The sequence below is a fragment of the Stylophora pistillata genome, chromosome 2, assembly GCF_964205215.1.
Source record: "Stylophora pistillata chromosome 2, jaStyPist1.2, whole genome shotgun sequence".
Taxonomy (NCBI): Eukaryota; Metazoa; Cnidaria; class Anthozoa; order Scleractinia; family Pocilloporidae; genus Stylophora; species Stylophora pistillata.
Window position 1 is genome coordinate 14,683,336 of NC_142520.1, and position 24,077 is coordinate 14,707,412.

General features: G+C 38.7%; 2 protein-coding genes and 1 pseudogene across 7 annotated transcripts in view; 2 read left to right on the forward strand and 1 right to left on the reverse strand.

The window, feature by feature from the left end:
* Positions 1 to 24,077, forward strand: part of LOC111338018 (uncharacterized) — a 114,639-nt gene that overhangs the window by 22,925 nt on the left and 67,637 nt on the right. The window contains exons 1-5 of one of the 6 annotated variants that reach the window (XM_088747469.1): positions 4,801 to 6,190; positions 6,592 to 6,663; positions 8,775 to 8,849; positions 9,242 to 9,358; positions 10,086 to 10,160. The exons of the other annotated variants lie outside the window; for them this stretch is intronic. Of the exons in view, the coding sequence (XP_088603595.1) occupies positions 4,876 to 6,190; positions 6,592 to 6,663; positions 8,775 to 8,849; positions 9,242 to 9,358; positions 10,086 to 10,160 (1,654 nt within the window). The 5' untranslated portion in view covers positions 4,801 to 4,875. Of the gene's footprint in view, positions 1 to 4,800; positions 6,191 to 6,591; positions 6,664 to 8,774; positions 8,850 to 9,241; positions 9,359 to 10,085; positions 10,161 to 24,077 lie in introns of those variants that run through there. 6 annotated transcript variants of the gene reach the window in all.
* On the reverse strand, positions 22 to 3,397 carry LOC148737279 (uncharacterized). The gene is made up of 2 exons (XM_088747528.1): positions 2,978 to 3,397; positions 22 to 2,704 (listed from the first exon to the last, which is right to left on the reverse strand). The coding sequence occupies exons 1-2, from the start codon at positions 3,213 to 3,215 to the stop codon at positions 1,134 to 1,136; spliced, it is 1,809 nt and encodes a 602-aa protein (XP_088603654.1). The 5' UTR covers positions 3,216 to 3,397; the 3' UTR covers positions 22 to 1,133.
* Positions 19,063 to 22,508, forward strand: LOC148737280 (uncharacterized; annotated as a pseudogene).

Consider the following 24,077-nt stretch of genomic DNA (forward strand, 5'->3'; position numbering starts at 1 on the left):
CTTACTTATATGTTTTTCAGATTCATTTTACATTTATTTATTGTTTTAGACCTCTGCAGGTCACTGCAATTTCTTTTTCTCTGCTACAATCATCCTACGAAGGAAAGAAAGAAAATAACTGAAGAAAACCAAACTAACTAAAGTCTTCGATAAAATCCACAAGGCATTCTCTTCAACTTCGTTTTGGCCCAGATTTCAGAAAAAAAAAAAAAAAAATCATTGTTAATCTATATTAAACAAGTTTGGCACCTCGCCTCTCTTGATAAATATCATGTACAGAGGCAACGTGACCCGTGACAGTTTTGAGACCTCTACTTTTCCATTCTGAAACATTTTCAATTTTACAGCTAAATCATTTGTTTCAAACATAGATTTGCTCGACAACCCATGGCTACACACAGGCCTGCCCCATATTAAACTTTCCTTAAGCACTGCAGAAGACACAAACCTCTTTCTAAATTATTCAGCAATTGATACGGTTGAACGACTGATTCTTTTAAGGTGGGACTTAACCTAAAAAAGACCCCTTTTTCAAGGACTTGTCACATCCACAGTTTTTAATTAAACCATATAAAACCATATATCACTGAAAAGCTAATGAATCACAGATTTCAGTTTTTTCAATTATTTCTGCACACAGTTTATTTGTAACCTGATACCAGCAAAATATTGTTACCCCATACTGTGCACAACCCACATGTACTCTAGAAAAGAAATCTTGATATGGAATGCAGCTAGCTCTGATTTGTTTTTATAACTATAGAGTATATAGGCTAATCATGGGGATGAGCATAGAGTTTTAAAAAATATAAAAAACTTTGGTTCCAGCCTCCAGTTAAAGTAAAGCAAAATTTTTGGGGTGAATTTCCACCACAATTTTCTTTGTAACTTTTGACAAAGTAAAGCTACAGAAAAACCCTTTGCTCATCCCCACAAACTCTTTGAAAGCAATAAACATTGAAAATTTCAAGTCAATTGGTTAAATCCTCTATGAGATATGTTTTCTAGAATGCGCAAAATGCACATTTTGAGAAAAGTGCGATTAAAGTTGAAAAGCTAAAACGAAGATCGTCTGCACAAATTTGCATGGCTATGAACTATCCAATATTATAGCAAATGTTTCTTTCAGTCACTTAGAAGCCTCCAGGTTCATAGGTATCACCATCAGCCTCCCGTAGGGCATCTTCTCTGCATGTGCACCTCATTTGCTCTCCTTGCTGGCGCTTCTTTTCTTTAGCAGAGGTCTGAAGGTCCGATTTTCTCAACCGCCTCTTGTCCTTTTCTTCTGAGGCCTTCTGAGTGTACTCCCCTGCTGGAATTGCCAGTCTCTGCATTATTCTTGCTCTGCTGGCAGCTCCACTATGAAAATGGCACACAGTAGAAGCAACTGCACATCTAATCACCTTGGCACCATGATGCTTGTGTTTTGGGCAGCGTGCCCACACCAGTCCGTTGATGCATTCATTGCGATTTTGGGTGGCTCCACGCACACACCTTTGGAGCAGCTTAGTTTCACTAAGTGTGATGAATGTTGGCTTCAGCAGTTCAAAGAACACTTCAGGCAAACAGTCACCTGCTTCATAAGTATTTGTTCCAGTAGCACAATCTTGTTGCCATTTACACCAGGAATCCTCACCAACAGGGCAAAAGCGATGTTGTTTAGCAGCATCTTGTGACTGGACACTGTGATGGAGGATGGCAATGATATTTTTCTTCATGGTGTAAACAGCAACATCAACCTCTCTTTCTGTTAGGTTTGCTTTAGTTAGGGTGTTTTGTCTAATGGCTAGACCATAGTACTTCTGAAGGCGTTTAATGCGGCTCTCAGTCAGTCGGCCCCGTCCTCCAATGGGTTTGCCATCTGCAAGTTTACCTTTGGTTCTTGCTTTAAGATTAAGTAGGTGCTTGCCCATGCGTTTTTGCACGCGCCCAACACAATCCAGCTTTTCCACCTTGCAGTCATCGCCATATATATTCTCCACAGTATTGAATGCCTTACTGTCTCCGTCAGAAACCATCCATTTATACCTTATTTTATGCAGTTCCACAGATCTACTCCAAACAACTATGGCACCCTCAGCTTCCATTGCAGGTGAGCTTCCATTAAAATTAATGTCACACTCATTGGAAGCAAGATGCTCAATCTGCCATGCTTCGAACTCCTCGTCAGTTTGACACTGAGACCTTTTCATGGTACATTTCCGGCATTCTTTTGAAAGGACATGATAGTCAAGAACCTCTCCAGTGTCTACAGATATAACAAAAACAACTCCAGTCAGAGAGTTAAACCCCCTTTTCGCCCATGTACCATCAAACGAAACGGCTGCATCGACTACATCATCATTGACTTCATCTCCACTTTCCTTCAGGATGTACTCGCGAACTCTTATCCCTGCCTGTGTCATTTCATCTTTGGCTTCAGCTTCTAAAGCCTCAAGTATTGTGTCTACTTGTTTGTAATAAGCAGGTAGTGATAGACATGGCATGTTCATGATGCTGCAAAAGGTTACTAGCCCTTCATAGCCACCTCCTGTCTCCAGAGAATGATAGACTGCACGACGATTTACGTCAAAAGATTGCCCTTTCTTTGCTATTGTATCTGATGTTTTCAATGGTGTAGCTTCAAGGCAGGAGCTACACTCCACAGAGAGGTCTGCCATTAGCCCATTTCTCCCAGAAGAATTCTCCTTCAGAGTTAAACTCCCTAGAACATAATAACAGTATAGACTAAAGTTATTTTGTGCATTCTCATACATGTATATGAGTCACAAAATTTATTCACCACATACCACACAACAGACAGTTACAACTGTAATTTTTAATCAATGAAAACAATAAAGATAGTACTGAAGAGAAGTAAAAAAACATTCTTAGAGAAAAAAATGAAAACTGCACACTGTTACTAGCATATGCTACGAGACATGAACAGTAAAGAAAAGGTTAAAAGTAAAACAGATGTTCACTTATGTTTTCTCACCTTCCTCGCACACATGTGCTTCAGACAACGTGGCATATAATTTCTTGAGGTCTACAAGTCTGTATCCCTCTCCCTGAAAATCATTTACATCAGAAATCTTTGATGAACTATCTGGTGAATCTTCTGGTCTCATTTTGAGTCTCGAAGCACTGATGGAAGCACTTTCGGCATCTGACAGAGCCTCATCACACGATGAACTCGATGCTGAGTTTGTGACTTCTCTATCCGCACGCGGCATTTTCTACGCTTTCTTTGCGTATCTCTGCACTCCAGTAAAAGGCTTTCCTTTCCGCTTTCCTCTATATACAGTATTCTTCTTCCCTCCTGGCATTTTAGACAAAAACTTCGCTGATATAAAACTCGAATCTCGCTCTCACAGTATCTCCACAGTTGAAAACACGCCAGCTTTCAATCCCACGCCACCTCAGACTGTAAGGTGTCATGTAAGGAGTCATATAGCTTCCTCTTGAAAATACTGATGAAATTCTAGGAATTGGATGGACTTTCGGGCTTCAAATTGGAGCAAAACTGAAAGATGCTACATTGCGTTGCCATGGTAACCAAAATATTTTTTTACTAGCTTGCAGAAAACTTATCGTAGGCAACAAAATAAAGCAAATTAGTCTTAAAAACTCATGTCATGGCTTTCTTCTATGCCTGAAGTTTCAGATTTCTCCAAAAACAAAAATTGCATTTTGTAGTCAAATTTTAGGTTAAGTCCCACCGCAAAGTGTCGACTATTTTGCTCCCCCTACCCCCTTAGAAAAAGAGACGTAATCTAAAGCTCTTCGTTAATGGACTGCAAGGCAAACCGTACCGTCAATATGCAACAAAATGATCTAGTTTTCTTCTTCTTTTTTTTTTTTTTTTCATTGCGGTCATCTATACGAGATCTACGATTTCCTGTTAAGACCTTGTTGAGACCTGTCAACAGTAAAACCCATACAGTAGCATTTCGAAACTGTATTTACAGCTTCTCTTCAGTTTTTAAAATTAGAAACAGCTGCGATACATAAAATAGAAAAAAGTGTCAACTCTATGCAAAAAATTGACATATATATATGTAGAGGCGAAAGGAAGCAACAAAAAAAATTAGACATTAATATCAAAGGTCATGAGATCGTAGAAATGAATCCCTGTCCAAAAGACGCTTTTGTTTGGTCCAAAAAGACACAAGAACACCAAAACTGAGCTATTTGTTGCACGAATCATGGTTTACGAGGAGCTCGTACAAGAAAATGTTGATAACGATTGCATAAGATGGCCTCTTCTTTTCATTAAGAACGGTGAGTTCGGTCATTTCCTAGTGTTATTCTATAGACTCGATGCAACCTCATAGTAAAGGCAAATGTTTATTCATTATGTTCTGTTTATCGGGGGGTTAAAAAAAACTATTTCTGTAGAGCAGTAAACCTGCATTCAACAGGCACCCTGTAACTATCCAATGCAGGAGGTTCGACAGAGCCTCCCCCAAAATAATGAAAAAAAAACCATAACAAAACAAAAACCGCCCTGCTTATTCCAACTCGCAGTGATATTTCCATCAAGCATTGCAAGGTGGAATAAAAGTACATGTCACAAGAATAACAAACAAAGAAGGGAAAAGACATATTTTTTCCTTTAGATTATAAGTGGTTTGATTTGCAACCGATTTCTTGAGACACAGGTCACAATGGTGAAAGGAACAAATGCTGGTGGACGAACAAAAGGAGTATCCACTGTTTATGTCCACCGGCAGTGACGTACCACATATAAAGCGGCCGATATGGACCTGGAACTAGGCTAAGCTGTGGTCTCACGTGACCAAAGCTGTGTTTCCATGGCGGAAGTTGTCCAGAGGGTGTAAAAGTGAGTGTTCTTTCCCGCATGTTACATTCGTCTGTAAGAAAAGCTTTGCGATGGAAAGAGGATCTTCGAATGCAGTTGATGAAAATTCTGTGAAAGATAAAGGGAAGAGTGAAGACCTCAAGAGCGGGGCTTCTTGTGGCGCAGATGCAGTTGTGGATGAGTGTATTGATGTCATGTTCATCTGTAGCGAGTGGGGCTCCTCGAAAGGTGGATTATCAACGTTTAACAGGGAACTTGCTGTGAATCTGGCGAAGTATTCGAAAGCCAGAATCAGGGTTCATTGCTATGTCTGCCAAAGCACAGAAGAAGAAAGACGAGAGGCGAGCGGGAATGGAATCCATTTAATCACAGCTCGGCGCCCTCCCGGGTCCAGTGATCCACTAGAATGGATCAAAATACCGCCATCAGAGCTTCGTAATCCTGACATCGTAATCAGCCACGGAAGAAAGTTTGGTGGTGCGGCTTATTTCATTCGAGAAATGACAAGGTGTAAGTGGATACATTTTGTGCATGTGTTCTGCGAAGACCTCGGCAAATACAAGTTAGAATGCAGCGTTACAGCTGATGCGATTGCAGACAACGAGAGGAAGAACAGACGAGAAGTAGAGCTATGCAAAGCATCTGATTTAGTTGTTGCTGTGGGAACTCTGCTGCAGAGAAAATATCAAAGAAAACTTTCAGATATCAAAGTAGAAGTTATCACTCCAGGGATTTTCGAAAAGTTTGTCAATCCAACGGGCCAATCGAAGAGATTTCAATCATCAGGAGAAGAGGAGTTTCAAATATTCATGTTCGGTCGCGGAAGCTTTGAGGACTTTGAACTGAAAGGGTACGATATCATTGGAAAGGCTGTGGCTTTGCTTGAACGAAAATTCGAGCTCACTTTTGTCGGTGCAGCACAGGATGAACAACGGAAGATAGAAAAGTGGTTCCTGGAGGAAACGAAAATAACACGAAATCAACTGACCATCAGAGGATTTTGTAATTACGAGGAAACAAGAGAGATATTCCATGAAGCGGATGCAGTCGTGATGCCATCCCGCACGGAGGGCTTTGGGCTGGTGGCCCTGGAGGCGATATCAGCTGGTGTGCCTCTGCTGGTCTCCAGCGAATGTGGAATTGCCAAAGCCCTCCAAACTGTGGATGGTGGAATGGCTGTCATCATCCCCTCAGCTTCACCAGAGGAATGGGCAAACAGAATCCAAGAGCTATCAAAGCTAACACCAGAACAGAGACATGCCTCTGGTGTACGTCTGCGCGAGAATTATCGGAAGAAGTACAACTGGAAGGAAGAAAGTGAAAAGTTCGAGCAGATGATTCTGCAATTGGCTCCCAGTCCCATTCCTAAGGAGACAGGAATCACAGGTTAGTGGAACTAAATTTGTGTTTTTTTAAATCATTTCCATAGTATCTCTCAGTTAAAAAATCTTTCCGCTGTGACTGAATCATACATGAAAGACTTATGCCCCTGTAATGGAAACATTTATTTCACCTTCAAGTGCATTTAACTGTGTTATGTGATCTGGAAATGTCAGCTCGTTTTGTTTTTGGTAACTAGAGGTGCTTATTGTTGTCCTTACATATTTAAAAACCAAACAAAACAAGAGAAGCAAATAGTCAGATCACTTGTGAAAGAAATGTTTTAGTTTACAAAGATAACACATTGTTAAAATTAATATTAATCAAAAGTGCTACTTATAAATTCTAATGGTTAATTATTGTGCTGTTATATTTATTTTATTTATTTTCTTTGCTTCTGCCTGTAGAGAAAGCTGCATGCAGTTTAAACGAAACAATAGAAACCCACAAGGAAAGTTTCACGGTCTTGACAGCAACAGGTAAATACTGTACAAATCCTTGGACAATAAGTAGTGCTTGCTGTGTAGGATAAAGGTCGAAAAAATTCATGACAGGGAAGTCAGGTTTGCTATTTTGTTATTACTTAATAATTCAATATTTTCAAAAGTTTTTGCAACAGACATATTAATTTAACTTTAATAATTATTGTGATGAAAGCAAATTACGTGTGTCAATTATATGTAAATAAGGTGCTGACTATCCTAGTTTTTTGGGTTGTAAAATTCCTTATCACAGAAAAATGTGAATTGTTTGTCTTGAGCATAGGTTTAATAATTAGCGGTACTCGTGGTTGTACAAGCAAGTCCTGTTCTAGATCATAGAAGGTCTTGTGCATTGCTAGGATCAGTAAAGTGAAAAGCACTGCATGTGGGATAGTATGAGAAAGTTGTGAGTAAACCATGATCATCATGGTTACTTACAGGTACTGGATTAAAATTGCCACCAGTCTTGATAGCATTCACATATATAATAACCTTCAACAGCATCATCAACCTTGTATAGTAAGGATATGAATAATTCTCCATGTCGTTTCTATGTCTATTTGTTTTCTGTGTTAATAACAAGACAAATTTGTATAACAATTACGAGTCTCTTAAGCTAGGGATCATTTCTTTTATTCTCATGACCTAATAATCTTTGATTCAGTGCTGACACTGTAAGAGGAAATTAAATGTAAAGTAAGTCACTTTGAGTGATGAGAGGGTTAGAACAAAACCAAACTATTATAACCCAACAGTGGACTAGTGTGAAATTTGATGTAGATCGCGATTTGTACTTTTAGTCGTGGGTATGCGAAACAAACAAACGACTATTAGAATGGGGCAGAATATGCAATTGTGTCACTCACTCAGATGTAAACAAATCGATATGTCCATGGCAGATCAATATTGATAGCGACCTTCCGAAATTAAACGGGAATGCCTCTATCACATTTCCAAAATAATGCTGCAACGTTAAAATGTGAACTCGACCTTTCTTCGAAGGAGTATTGATTTTAATTAAAATACTCGTCACAGTTAGAACATTTGTAACTGAATTAAAGCTCTTTGAAAGACTAAAGGTGTTACTAAGAGTAAAAACGCTTAATACAATCGCTTTTCCACAATCAACGTTCACCATCATTTGCATCATTGTGGAATATTCCACGCAATTCCCAGGTATGTTTTGTTTTTAACAAAGCGTCCAGGTCACAATCGTTATGAAATACAATTTCAAGCCTTTATTCTTCTCACTGCGAGTCGTCAGTTTTTATATCATTACATATCGCTAAGATTAGTAACCGGCAAATTTTTATAGAGGAAAGTGAAGCGTTGTTTTCGTGACTGGTCATTTGTTTACTTTTCTGTTGGTTTCACCTCTCATCTGTTTGGTGACTGCATAGACATTAATTTGTGAAAATCATTGTGTGTACACCCCTGAACGTTAAAAATAAAAAACTATGTGAAGTTGAAGGAACACTTTTGGTCTAAGCCCACATTTTGAAAATATTACTCATATCGGTTTAAAAGGTGAAGAGTTCATAACACATACAAAAGTTTTTTTTTTTTAATATACAATGGCGTAATTGAAATTCTATTTCAGAACAATTGTGGCTGCTGTTTTGAAAACAGAATTCAGTCATGGCTACTTAGTTAAAAACAAAATATGGGAAGGAACAGACAAGGAATATTCCGAAATTGTGCAAATAATCGTGAAAGTGATTGTAAAAAGGTGATTGTGTGATACTCAATAAGTTGTAAGATGACATATGTTATCATGTCTTTATCCAATCTGCAGTCTGCAGTCTGCATTTTGTACCTAGTCTGCATTTCACACCCAGTTTGCAGTCTGTATTTTGTACTGACTGATAGCTAAAATGTGAACTCTGACCACTCACCCAACATCACCCCAGCAGTTCAAAGTAATACTAAGTAGTTTCAACTGTATCTGGGAGTCACCCCTAGGAATTTAATTATCTTCAAAACTCATTCAAACGCAATGTACCCACAACTTTTTCACAGTTTCCTTTGTGTTATTTGTGTTTGTGGGAACCTCTCTTTTTTCTGGCTGTAGTATTAGCTTATCTGTTATTTCTCTCCCCTGTCCATAGACTATGTTCCACACAGCAGCTTGGAAGTTGGAAAAACAGAAAGAAATAAACAGAGGGAGTCTACACCAGGTGGATGTATGTAACTGTTACATGATTGTAGGTTACACTCTAAATTTGTTTCATTGCTGAAAAATAGGGTTTTAAATGGCAGAGATTGTGTAGCATACTTAGTATCCTCTGATTGTAGGTGAGATACATGTAATTTAAGTCTTAAAGCAAGGGTTGTATCATCTCTTAATTAATCTATTAATTAGGATGCAGAATTCTTTGAATTGGAAAAAGAAATCTCTTCATGCAGTCCAAGAGTTGTTGGTTGATTGAATGTTTGAGGGCTTAAGTGAACAATTTTTTTAAGCTTGACTGGATAGCTGTCAGTTGCCTTGTAATGAGTTCAGAGTATTTTGAACACGAACTTGAATTAATAATTGAATTTGATTTGTGTTTCATTTTCTTCAAACAAAATACAGCACAACAAAACTCAATAAAAATAGAAGAGACAAAGAGAAGAAGTGGATTTTTACAATCCATTATTGGAAAATTTCAACGAACAAAGGGAACAAAATTGCAAGAAAGGCAGGAAGAAAGTGAGAGTGGTTATAGTAATATTCATTTATTAACAGTGGAATTGAAATAATTAATTCTAGTTATGTTCAGTGTAGTATCTGTGATGTAATTGTGTATGGTCGAAAGGAATTAGGGGAATTAAAAGCACATGGTCGGGTGTAGAGTTGAATCTGTTTTGCATCGGTGTAATTTGGTTAAATCTGAAATTATGTTTCACAGACTGTGAAACACCACATTCAGTATTTCTTTGGAATCTCATTATGAAAGAAATGCAACCAATTAGAATTTTAAAGATGAAATAAACAATACCCACTAATTAACCCTTGGTCACCATAGAGTCTCCTGTAGCTCAGTGGTTAGAGCATCCAACTAGATCACAGAGGGTCATTGGTTCAAATCCCATCTGTAAACTCGATTTTTAAATTAGAATTTTGTCAAAATAAACGTTAATTGGAAAATGGTAACTGTACAGCCAGAGAACATAGAATTTATTGCATAGTTGTATCAGTAGCTTGCAAACAAGGTGCCTACCAGCAGGGGACTGCATTAAGATAGGAAAGTGTTAAGGTTTGCCCAATACTCCAAAACAATGTTGATTGGTCTAATCAAAGAAGTTTTTTAATCATTCTAATGGTAGAATTTTTTTTTGATAACACTTTGAAAACAATTGCCATATAATTGCTTTTTCAAATTATCATTTGACAATTGATGATCAGTTTGTTGTTATATTCATTTCTTTATATCCAGATAAAGTTGCGTGCAGATCAAAAGAAATAGAAGAAACACACAGAAAGGAGAGTTTGACAGTTTTGACAGCAAGAGGTAAATTTTGTACAACTTCTTGAGCAATAAGTAACATTTGCTGAGAAGGATACACTGGTCTGAAAAAAATCATGAGAGTAAACTATCCACAGAAGTTTTTCCTACAAAAATACCAATTCTGATGATTATGGAAGTAATTATAGTGAAAAATACAGGTACAGTGCATATGTGACAATTGAAGTTTTGCTCATAAATTATACTGAAACATAGTGAGATGCAGTAGCTAGAATAACCACCAGAGTTTGCACCTGGTGGGTGAATTTACATATAAAATGCATGTCATGCCTTAATTTAGTTCATTGTTGAAAAATAAGGGTATTGGAGATTTTATTTAATTTAATTTACTCCATTTTAAACTTCATTTACTCAACTAAATCAGTCTAGGTTAATATTTTCTTCATAAACAACCTCCTCAATTAAGCAACCTGATCCTTCCAATAAGTGCCGCTCTTCGAGCTAAAATTCTAAAAAATTGCCTTCATGCCTATTTTAGGAAATAGGAAAGACCTTTTTGTAATTACAGATTGAGATGAAGCTATTTTGTATAAGATTAAGTAGAATTTCTGTTACTGTTTCTGCTTTACTTTCAACTTATAACAAAGAAATGTATGGAAATACCTGAGTGTAGAAATTTACTACCCCACAACACTGATTAATCATAACTGTTACAATTTCCTCAAATGTGATTGGTGCATTACCTGCTTTATTTTTCACTAATCATTCTGAAGAGTTGTAATCAAACAGTTAGAGCAGCCAAACATAGTAAGCCCACTCAGCTAAATCCACCAATCACAGAAATGATCAAAGTAACCACAGCAACAACCACTAATATCCTAAAAAAACTGGAACTTACCAAATGGAGGGATTTTTCACTTAAGACAAGTCATTGTCTCAACCTAAGATATTTTCCCTAAATGTATTTCTTTTTTTTTTTGAAGTTGTAATTAATGGTTATGATTAAATGGTAACAGGACTTTGTGTCGTCCAATTCAGTCTGTAGTCATGCTCTTGATTGACAGATCAGACTCTCACTTCAGTGGTCGTCCTATTTTGTTAATAGCTCATAAAAATTAGAGATAGAATTGGACTCCACTCAGTCTGATTACCATTATTAACCAAAGCACAATTTGAGTGACCTTCTAGTAAGAATAGATTGAGTGTGTTTAAACCTTGAAGCACTGAAGAAGGACTTGAGTTTCTTCTCAATCATAGAACATTATTCATAAACAAAGCATATAATTGTTTTTTATGTATACTTATGGATCATTCAACACTTAAACAGTCAAACAATGTTTGTCTGTCTCCTTTTTTCCATAAGGCTTGTCACTCTACTGATTTTTTCAGTGAAGCTGAATTTAGAAAGCAAAGTATTCTCTCACTTATAATACCTAGCACTAATTTAGTTAACATGTTTAACGTTTCAGTTTTGCCTGTGGCTACGTGATTTAATCCCTTCATTCGTATTTTTTCATATCAGATTCAGGTACTGCTACTCCTGATTCGACAGAAAAAACACAGAGAAATAAGAAAGAAGTTTTCACAGCAACAGGTACAGCTCTAGAACGTATACCATGAGCCTCAGTAATTTAGTTGTCTTTATTTTCCAATATTGCTTTGCTTTCAACCCTTAAAGTTTATCAATTTCTCCCATCTTCTTAATCAGTAGAGCCTTAGAATAAGGCTCTATTGATTAGTTATTTTATTTTCCTCGCTCATTTCTGTGAGCGAGGATAACAAGGAACTGTTTAGTGTTAACTTGTAAAACTCCTTCAAGAAGTCTACGACAGTTAGACGAAACACGTCTGAGGATAAAAAAGTTTTATAACAACTGCTCGCATAGTACTGCTCACTAGTTTAAACTTTTTTCCAAAACTTGCTCTCCCACCTCGACCTCCTTCTTTGATAATGTGACCTGTCTTAATTTCTTTTCACGTTATCTGATTTTAGGATTTTCTGTTGACTCCAAAGACGCAACAGACAGAACGTCCCTAATGAATGCTTCTCTAAATGGCAGCATCCAAGCGGTGAAGGGTCTCATTGAGAGAGGAGCAGATCCGTCCCTGATGAACAACAGAGGATGGAATGCGTTACATTTTGCCGCAAAGGGTGGAAACACTGATGTCATTGATCTTATCCATACTCACTGGCCGGACATTGAGTCCAAAACAGCCGAGGGTTACACGCCACTAATGGTGGCGGCTTTGCATGGCAAATTACACGCAGTGAAACGGTTTCTTGAGAAGGGGGCAAATGTAACCTGTGTTGATATCAGTAGATGGAATATGTTACATTTTGCCGCACAGCCTGGAGACACTGACGTCATTGATCTTATCTTTACTCACTTGCCGGACATTGAGTCCAAAACAGCCGAGGGTCACACGCCACTAATGGTGGCGGCTGCGAATGGCAAATTACACGCAGTGAAATGGTTTCTTGAGAAGGGGGCAAATGTAACCTGTGTTGATAACAGTAGGAGGAATATGTTACATTTTGCCGCAAAGTGTGGAGATACTGACGTCATTGATCTTATCCATACTCACTTGCCGGACATTGAGTCCAAAACAGCCGAGGGTTCCACGCCACTAATGATGGCGGCTTTCAACGGCAAATTACACGCAGTGAAATGGTTTCTTGAGAAGGGGGCAAATGTAGCCTGTGTTGATAACACGAGGTGGAATATGTTACATTCTGCCGCACAGGGTGGAGACACTGACGTCATTGATCTTATCTTTACTCACTTGCCGGACATTGAGTCTAAAACAGCCGAGGGTGACACGCCACTAATGGTGGCGGCTGCGAATGGCAAATTACACGCAGTGAAATGGTTTCTTGAGAAGGGGGCAAATGTAACCTGTGTTAATAACAGTAGGAGGAATATGTTACATTTTGCCGCAAAGTGTGGAGATACTGACGTCATTGATCTTATCCATTCTCACTTGCCGGACATTGAGACCAAAACAGCCGAGGGTTCCACGCCACTAATGGTGGCGGCTTTGCATGGTAAATTACATGCAGTGAAATGGTTTCTTGAGAAGGGGGCAAATGTAACCTGTGTTGATAACAGTAGGTGGAATATGTTACATTTTGCCGCAGAGGGTGGAGACACTGACGTCATTGATCTTATCCATACTCACTTACCGGACATTGATTCCAAAACAGCCCACGGTTACACGCCACTAATGGTGGCGGCTTTGAATAGCAAACTACACGCAGTGAAATGGTTTCTTGAGAAGGGGGCAAATGTAACCTGTGTTGATAACAGGAGGTGGAATATGTTACATTGTGCCGCACAGGGTGGAGACACTGACGTCATTGATCTTATCTTTACTCACTTCCCGGACATTGAGTCCAAAACAACCGAGGGTTACTCACCACTAATGGTGGCGGCTTTCAACGGCAAATTACACGCAGTGAAATGGTTTCTTGAGAAGGGGGCAAATGTAACCAGTGTTGATAACAGGAGGTGGAATATGTTACATTTTGCCGCATATGGTGGAGACACTGACGTTATTGATCTTATGCATACTCACTTGCCGGACATTGAGTCCAAAACAGGCCACGGTTCCACGCCACTAATGGTGGCGGCTTTGAATAGCAAATTAGAGGCAGTGAAATGGTTTCTTGAGAAGGGGGCAGATGTAACCTGTGTTGATAACAGGAGGTGGAATGTGTTACATTTTGCCACACAGGGTGGAGACACTGATGTCATTGATCTTATCCATACTCACTTGCCGGAAATTGAGTCCAAAACAGCCAAGGGTTACACGCCACTGATGGTGGCGGCTTTGAATGGCAAATTACACGCAGTGAAATGGTTTCTTGAGAAGGGGGCAAATGTAACCTGTGTTGATAGCAGGAGGTGGAATGCGTTACATTTTGCCGCACAGCCTGGAGACACTGACGTCATTGATCTTATCTTTACTCACTTGCCGGACATAGAGTCCAAAACAGCCGAGGGTTACACACCACTAATGGTGGCGGCTTTCAAGGGCAAATTACACGCAGTGAAATGGTTTCTTGAGAAGGGGGCAAAAGTAACCTGTGTTGATAGGAGGAGGTGGAATGCGTTACATTTTGCCGCAGAGGGTGGAGACACTGACGTCATTGATCTTATCCTTACTCACTTGCCGGACATTGAGTCAAAAACCGCCAAGGGTGCTACTCCTCTAATCATTGCTGTTTGTTCTGGCAAACTGCAAGGTGTAAAGTATCTCCTTGAGAGGGGAGCTAATCCTTTAACTAAGGATGATAACGGCCGGGATTCTTTATACCATGCCTCATCACGTGACCCAGATGTTCGTGACTTCCTGCTGAGTCGCGTAGCTAGCAGTGAGTCAGCAAGCGGCAATGATTAACTCAGGTTGGTGAGATAAGTTCTACAGCTTATTTCATGTTCGCTTAACTCTTTAAAATCACTGGTTTGATCGCCCCATCAACTTCAAAGCTGACCCGAATGAGTCGTATGTTGGGTAGTTACTATAGGGCTGCCTGTGGCACGCAGATGACTTTTACTAAGATATTCAACCTCTTTGTTCAGCAAATTATTGTGCAATTGGTTTCGAGATAGACATTTGTTTGGCTATATTACTCATTTGTTTTTTTAAGGCCTTAGTTTGCGGGGTGTTCTCAGTAACCGATGTCCTAATATGGCTTGTACGATGGAGGAGAAGCTGTCAGCTGGTTGGAGATTGTTAAAAATTAACCCACCCTGATAACAGCCAGAAGTGTATGTCTGTGTAACGTTGCCAGCGATTTAATTTTTTGTATTTAGACTTCTTAAAGTTTACATGGTTTTGTACACATTTCATAAGTAAATGAGTTATTTTTTAATATATAACATTTTTTTTTACTTTCGACTACATTCATGTAAATAAAAGCTGTATAGGACACCTGTTAATAGAATACGTGAAGACATTTCTGCATTCTAATTGGTTGAAATACAGTTTTCAGGAAACACCAATGCAGGGCAGAAAATAATTAACTCAGTGAAAAAGCAGTAAAAGTCTGCTGATAACTAAAAAAAAGAAAAAAAAGGGAATACAGAAAAACTTACACTTTGATTAAACACGTTGTTTTGGTCAAAACGGCGTGTTGATGTTTTGGTGTGAATGAATTTATTTTCACGTGGGTCACCCCTCTTTACTTCTACATTACTATGAAAAGCTGCCAAGTATAAAAGGTTTGATCAGGTTTAAAGGAAGTAAAAATGACTTGACTTTTCTCGTGCAATTTGGAATAAGTAGGCACTTTTAATTTTTCTCCAAAGACCTCAATACTGCATTCTTCCTATAGGCTCACGCAATTATGTTGGTTGTAAGAAAAATAAACGAGATAGTTTATATCAAATTTCACTCTGAATCGCGAGATTACCTCCACAAATAAGGAAATGATTATATTACTGAGTGAGTCAATTTATAAGGAATTTTTAGGAAGCCTTTGTAAGTAAGGTTTCAGCATTAGTTAATCAATAAAATTTTATATTACAGCATGAAAGTCTTGTTTTTCAATGGGAACGACTTTAATGTTTCTATCGTCTGGAAAGGGAGTGAAAACTTTTCCCCGTTTGATAAATATTGTTATTGATCGCCCGACGGGGGATACACACGGCTTTCAGGGGGAAGGGAGGTTTAATCCGTCATTGTTATCAGACTTTAATTAAGGGGGGGACTCCCAATTCGTGGCGTCATTAGAATATATAGAGCATAAGGAGGAGAGGGGTGGAGGAAAAATCAGGAGAATTTTTTAAATTTTGGCTCAAACAAGATCCACCGTTTCCACCTCCTCCCTGCAGGCGATGATTAGTAGCCAGTCCATAAGAGGAAAAAAATTGAACTGAGGAACAGCGCCCACGAAAAGGAGGATTAAATGAATTCAGAGGGTTATTTCCAAAGAGATTGCTGTAAAAACGTAATCGCTTCCCCCCCCCCATTTATTCCCATTTTCACAATAAGGGATAAGTGAGGCCTTTGACGATTGTCGATAAAGTTTAGGGTTATTTTAGCAAACCGAGCATAGTAAGCTTCGCCTTTATAGACTTTTAACTTAAGTTAAAAAGATCTTTCGATGTCTTCAAGTGGCCTGTAAATTTTAGAAGACGCTGTCAGGTGATAGATTTTTTAAATATTGCGTGGCAGGAGATTTAATGTGCGTTTAAAAAAGCGATAAGCGGCGCAGCGGCGTGTTAGATAAATCAATGTTTTCCAGTCCAAACCTCTTGCGTCGTAGCCCCTTCAAAGAGTGCACTAATCAAGACTCGTGTTTGGTTGGGAATTACATGGAAATTTTATCGTCTGGGAAGTTAGAGAAAATTATTTCTGCTCGCAGAAAATGTGGAGATAGCCAATGCACCAATAGAGTTTTCTTGGCTGAATGGTTTATCAATTTCTCTAGGGATATGGCTAAGCTGCTTGCCCTTTGTGCACGCAGTGAGCTCCGCTATAACGCCTAGCCTCACATTCGTATCCTAAAAGTACACCTACCTAATTGGAAATGGTTAAATCTGTTATGCAGCCAAGAATTCAGATAACAGCCTTAATCTTAGAAAAGCCCGTAGGTGTGAGGTTTGTTTTCTTTGCGTTTCTTAGATCGTGTCGCCTCTTTCGCTCGCTGCATGACTTCGCTGACTTCAACTGAAAACGCGATAGGTCGACTCTTGTTTTCCAGGATAATTTTGACAGGATTATTCTTCGAATTATCATTCATTCTCGGAAAGAGGGTCAAACTTAAAGTGGTCTCTGTGAATGTGTGGATTGACTTTTCATATTGAACCCTTTAACTCTCAGAAGTCATTAACATGTAACTTCTCCCTATAATATCCTTCTATTATCCAGCAAACAGGTGATGAGAGTACTGAAGCTTATCAGCTAGAAATTGCTAACTTAATCTGGCTCCAAATTCTCGGAACTTGTTTGCAGGGAAACGTGTAGCAGCTAGAGGGAAGAATTAACAATCAGGCCCCAGTTGTTTGAAGGTTGGATAGCGCTATCAACTCGATAAAACCTTATCCGGTGGATAACGCGATACGTTTTTCTGTCACTTATCCGTGGGATAGCAAATTATCCGTGGGATAGCGATTTATCCGTGAGATAGTCATTTATCCGTGGGAGAGCAATTTATCCGTGGGATAGCAATTTATCCGTGGGGTAGTGATTTATCCGTGGGATAGCGATTTATCCGTGGAATAGTGATTTATTCGTGGGATAGCGATTTATCCGTGGGATGGTGATTTATCCGTGGGATAGCGTTACCTTTCAACAGGCGGGCCCAGATCTTGGCAGTTGAAGGGTTGACTAGGCTACTCAAAAGTTATGCAGACAGGCTTAGGAGAGTAAAATTGCAAAAAACACCGAGTTAATTTTTGTTTCAAAATTAGCAGTGATAATCTACAAAAAATAACTGAAGCCTGCTTGCTTCCTTTCATAGAACGCGTACTCTTACAAAGTGGCATGATCCTAATAAAATTATGTAGACCTACCGGTGTTCTTTCTTTGCAGAAAGTTGCACTGCCAAGCACATATAACTTTTAGGTAAATATATTCTGGTTCGAAAGGAAAACTTTATCCTTTCTCCTCTTTCTTTTCCTTTTGGCAGGAACCCGAAACTATCACAGTGGCGGATTTAACAGCGATGAAATGCAAAGAACACATTCATTTGGTAAACAACCAAAATAGTTAATAAATCGACACTGATATTAAAATTCTGCTGTTTTTCCTGGCTCATCTAAAAGGGTTATGATTGTAAGTCACACATCATGATAACAAAAGTCTTCGTTTAAGAAACGTAACACATTTTAAGATCTTTGAAAAAATAGCCATGTAAGCAGTTGCATTGAAAGTATCGTGAATATACAATGTAAGATATTGAGTCACAAAGGTTTTCTCCATATTAGGCACATTGTAAATTTCTCTTGTATCTAAACGCAGTCGATTCTATTTGTTACGCTCGTATTATCATTCAACTGAAGAAATAACGTACGAATCGAGTACAAGTATCACGCGAGGTTTGTGCTCTGGAGAACTGTGAAAAATATCGGCGAAATTCGCAGCACTGAATAACAATTTGGCGTTTTGGATAATAAATCTCGCAAAACTCGTAAAAATACTCAGCGATACTACACAATATTTAATCCTTGGTCTACTTGGTGCAAGTGTTCAACGGGCGAGCGAGTGTTTGGTCAGTTTCGATGTAATTTGAAATGTTTAACCGTCGGCGCGTTCTTTTAAAGCAGAGAAAATATGAAGAGAGGAGGGAAATATTACAGTGAAGGTGAAAGATAGGCAAGGAGAAGGGAGGGAGGGGAACGGGGTGGCTGGGGGAGGACTCGGTACTCTAAGAACATAACTTGCAATTCTTCTCGTCTTTGGTACTTCTTCTAAGTACGCCAATATAAAATGCTTTTGGACTAAGCAACATCTCACATGTGATGGAACACCATAAACGTGCCCACAAGTAATAACTGCGTTCTATGGCCTCAGTAGGGACGTTAAGATGGAGGACGGCGAGCGAGGACGCCAGCAAGGTTTGGACGGTAAACACTAGATCGAGGGCCCGTCTCGCTCGATGCACAAAAAGATTAAGATCCTGTGGACGTAACAACTATTTTCATTCCAGAATTTGGTTTTTTCTTTAGCATAAGCCCCTTTCCCATCGCTAATAGGGAACTCTCCTTAGATGTCGAAATGATATTTACCTGAATATTAGGGCTTTCGAACATGACGAAAATCTCATGACTGCAAATTCGTCATCTGCTTGTAATTAAAGATTTGTTTTCACAAACCTTGTTGTCTGCTTGTTTGTTGTCTTAGTTAGTTTTCCTGTGATACGGACATGAGATGGGTGCAAAATAAGTTTAAAGGATAAACAAGAAGCCATAGTTTTTTCCCTGATAGTGGGGTCATAGATAATGAGGGCTTTTTGTCTGTTGTTTGATGTTAATCAATCTAAAAATCCCGAGTTTCCCTACGAAGGCTACAGAACGTTTGACTTTACTGAAATGGATGACACCGAGTGTAAAGCGGAATTTTGTCTCAGAAAAGCTGACATTTCTGTGTTTGCCGGAGCTCTTGACATCCCTGAAACTTTAACCCACAGACAGGGATATGTGATTGATGACATAGAAGGTCTGTGTGTCTTGTTGCGAAGGCTTAGTTACCCGTGCAGATGCTCAGATTCACTTCCCCGTTTTGGGCGGCCTGTACCAATACTAAGCATGATTTGTGGCTCGGTTACTGATCTCATCTACACCATACACAGCCACCAATAACTGAGTACAACCACTCTTTTCTGGACCCAACACCTCACCATGTGTTTGGAAATGCAGTTTTTGTCAAAGGTGCTACCTTAATAAAAGGTCTTTATTAAGAATCATTGTGCAAACAGACGTGCAACAATTAACATGAATAGAATGAATAAGGGAAAAGGAAAACATTAATTACTTAATTAATTACTGAGATAATTGTTTCGGGTTTGTGGATGGTACAGTGCCGAGACCAATATGTCGGCTAGGGGAGATGCAAAGGATCGTTTACAATGGGTACAAGCGTGTGCACGGTCTAAAATTCCAGTCTGTTGTTCTGCCAAACGGAATAATTGCAAATCTTTTTGGACCAGTAGGTAAGTACACTATTTGTTTGTAAGCTGATGAGGTATGTGGCCGGTATACATAGGAGACCAAATGTTTTTAATTGTCCCCAGGCCCTTGTGCCATCCAACACAGCTAATGAGCAGCAACAGTAGGAGGAGGGGGATTGCGCATTTATTAATAAATGTTTCGTTTGTTAAAAAGAAAAAAAAAACTAGATGACCCATGTTCCTTCCAGAACAGTGTTACATTCTTGATTTCTTGAGCATGAAAACAGTGTCAATATTTAAGACAGCTTACCTTAATCCCATTTCATAACTCCATTTGAAAAATTATTTTTTTTAACAGAAGTTTAAAAACATGATGCATCAATGGTGGTCGAGTCCATGTTGCTGAATGATCTTGAGAGGCACACTTTCTCTCCGACGGGCAAGGCGATGTGAATTTATGGCGACCCAGGATGCCCTCATAGTGTGCACCTGTATTGGCCATTTCAACGTGGAGTGCTGAATAAATCAGATGCAGGAATTTAATAAATCCATGAGTATAGCTTGCTCCTCTGTGGAGTGCAGTTTGGGGACATTATTAACTATTTGAAATTTTTAGATTTCAAGAAAGACTTGAAGTTTGGTCCGAGTTCTATTGGTAAAATGTAATTAGTGTGGGCCTTACTCAGGAATATACCAACTTGCCTTTATGATCATGGTAACACAACCTCTGATTATACCCAATTGATCCCTCCTTGTTTGCAAGCTTACTTTGCTTTGTCTTTCGAAAAAAAGTCGGATTATTTTATTTTATTAGCTTTTGTGCAGCAAGCCATGTCTGTTTGCACGGTAAGTTTCAAAAGCCTGCTGCAGATTTCCTTTTAATCGTTTCTCAAGTACTTTTAATGATGTTAAAAAAGACGATTTCATTTTTCTCTAAAGAAAGTACAGGCACGTTTTCAGAAACAAATAAAAAAAAATAATTTTATCACGAGAAATGGAGATTTCATGGTTGACGCTCCAACTTAATTAAAGAGTGTAACCCTGCTTGTGATAAGATCACGGAAAAACTAAGACATTAACAAGACACTAAGATACTTACGGTGATGCCTTTTTGTTGACTGGTTTAGGAACAAACTGAAATGGCATGGTACACAACAAAACAAATGCGACGGAAAACAGACGGAAACAACGACACCGTATCTCTCGCTCGCTTGACAAATCTCCGTAGCTTCACGATGAGAATGCTTGGGTATTTTTTAGAATCATTACTGAATTGGCGAAGCCGCACATTCGCAGTCTTTTTGTTTAAATTTTGTACCTATCTTGTTGTAAGAGAACCACATAAGGCCGGTGGTTTACTGACTCTCTTTCGCCCCATTATAGTGATGCTGTCAATTTGTTTAGCGTCATTGTTAAAAAAGGCAGAAATGACCATGAAGATGAATAATACGTTTATTGTTCGATATTATATGATCTATAATACTATTGCAGGAAATCCATAATTAGAATGTATTTGAATTCGAGAGGAGTAAGGCATCATTCGCGTTTGATCGCGAATTTAAATATTCCTCTTGCTGATTACAACTAATTCGAAGTTGTTCGGGCAGTGTCATGAAAGCGCTAAAGAATTTATTTATGGATATGTAAATAATTATTTTATTCTCTTAATATCAATGTAGTGCGTGATATTTGTATCTGTCACATAACTTGTATTCTTCATATTTGTATCTGTTGTGTAATTAACCTTTATTGTAGATATCAAATAGTTTTCTTCATTCTTTTCTGGCACCTTGCGTCCACATATAGTTAAGGATTCCCAAGTCGGTGAGGTGTGTGGTTTTATTTTGAGAGAGAAGGACACCGGCGGCGAAGGTTGGAAAGGTTACAGAGACTCTGTCGAAGCGAAAGTTAGTGAGGAAAAGAGGAATGAGGGAAAAGTAGGTTAGTTACGTTAAGTTGGAAACTGCTGCGTAGCTGCGTTAAACGTGAGTTGAGTTTGGTTTGTTAAACCCGAGTCTGGGTTGTTAAACGTGAAGATTCGTTTGAGAATCGTTGGTTTATCTGCCGTTTATTGTTGGAACGTGGTTGTTACGAACAAGTCGAGCACAGGTCAAGCACAGGTCAAGCACAGGTCAAGCACAGAACGCGAAGGTGAACTGAACTGAACGTCAAAAAGAAATAACCTAGCACCTTTTTATTTTCTTAATGGTAATTACTCTTTTTAATAGTTTTAGTGTAATGTAGTTTAAACGATCATACTTCCATCAGTTAATTAGGATAAATAGTTTAGTTCATTGTGTTATCACTATTGTTAGTTGCTTTATTGTTTTAATTAGGATAATAAATATTTGTGAGTCTACGTTTAGTTTTGTTGTTGAGTGTATTCAAGGGAATGTTTGTGCTTGAGGTTTTGTCTATGTTACAGGGCGCCAACTTTTGCGGCGCGGAATCGTCACAAGCAGTCAGGTCATTTTAATTTAGGGGTGTTTAGTTCACTCGATTTCTTTTTTTTGAAAACAGTTTTCAGTTTTGTTCGACTGGGTTAGATTATTTAAGGCATTGAGACTCTGTACGTCTGGAGATTATTGTAATTTTTCGCGAACGATCACGTTCGATCATAAAATTTCCATTCAATTATATTCACAAACTTTTCGATCTGTGATTTCTGTCAAGACCTTCCTTGTTGTAGCTGAGATAAGTCGGCTGAAATGGTCACTTGCATTCCAGTTGCGAGGAATCTTGGGAATGTACCTCGAAATGACCGATGAACCCAAGTAGCCAAAACGAATCTTGTTATAGTTACTTTTAAAGCTTCAAAGTGAGAGTGATTTAGCGCCTTCCAGATCTGGACTCTAGTGTTCTTCTAGAAAAACGCTGAGACGAGAATCAGTTGACTTAGCTGCAAATCACTTGTACCCAGTCCTTTTAAGCCTATACATTATTCGGACTTCCACATATCACAGCGTAACTTCGTCAAACGCGGTTGAGATTCTACAACAATATTTGAAATGTTTTTTTTTTCCGGGTCCGAGTCGCACTGCACCTCCCTAATGACTTATGGTACAGAACTCGAACTCGTCAGGCAAGCTAACCTCCTTAGCATGACCATCAGTAATGACAGTTAAGTGGAACTGCCACGTGAATTATATCATTAAAAAAAGAATCATAACGTATGTATTTCCAAGACAACTCAAACGTGCAAAAAATGCCGATATGGTGAGTTTCTACTCTTCATGCATACGTAGAGCCGTCGAATACGGTTCACCCGTATTTCACCACACTCAACCATCGTGTCTTACCGACGAAATCGAGAAAAATTGAAAAGCAGGCCCTGTCTATCATTTATGGTCCTGGTCTATCATACACCAGAAGTTTGACATCTCTTGCAAGCCGTCGTAAACTTTTACGAGAGAAACTGTTTGTAAACAAAGAGAACAACCCAAACCACAAGTTATACAACTTCCTTTCAGCTTTCAACATTGACACAAGATACCCATAAAGAAATACCAGAGTCTTTATTGAACCCCGCTATGGTACCGATCGTTTCAAAGAAATCCTTCATTCTGGCTTCAATTAGAAATTTGTAATTGTTATTTGATCTTTCATAGCATTATCAATGTAATTCAGTCTAACGACTGCGATATTGATTTCTTAATAGACTATTTTTAATTTTATTATCATTCGAAACTAACATTTTCACAATAAGTAAGCCTTTAACGATTGAGTTCGCATAAGTTTTAGTATAATTTAGCAAACTGAGCGTACTTATTTAAGTTAAGCTTTGACTCCATCACCTTTTTCTTGTTTATGGAAATAAAAAGAACCTTTAGATGTCCTCGTCTGGTTTGCAGCTACAGGTCGGAGTAGCTTTTATGTTTGTTTTTTTTTTGTTTGTTTTCTTTTTTTTCAGACAATTTAATTTGATCAACTGAGTTGATAATATAAATTAGTGACCGTAAAGAATTAAAAAGCTGACGTTTCGAGCATTAGTCCTTCGTCAGAGCTAACACGAAAGGCTCCGACGATTGGCTAACGCTCGAAACGTCAGCTTGGTAACTCTTAAAGGCATCCAAGTAACATCAACTCATGTTGTTATACTTCCCCCACCGACGCAGCGCCACAGTTTCTTACACCCTTTATTCCTTAGTCTTATTTTAGCCTGCAAACAACAGGGCTGGCGGTTTAATGTGCGCTGAAATGCAATAAACTGCGAAACTGCGAGACGAAGAATTAGCCTTTTCCTTTCCAGACCTCTCACGGCATCGCCCCCTATTATTTTCACGGCTCAACCGCTTGATCCTTCAAAGTGAACACCAAACCGTCAGCCACTCACGTTCAGTTTTTTTT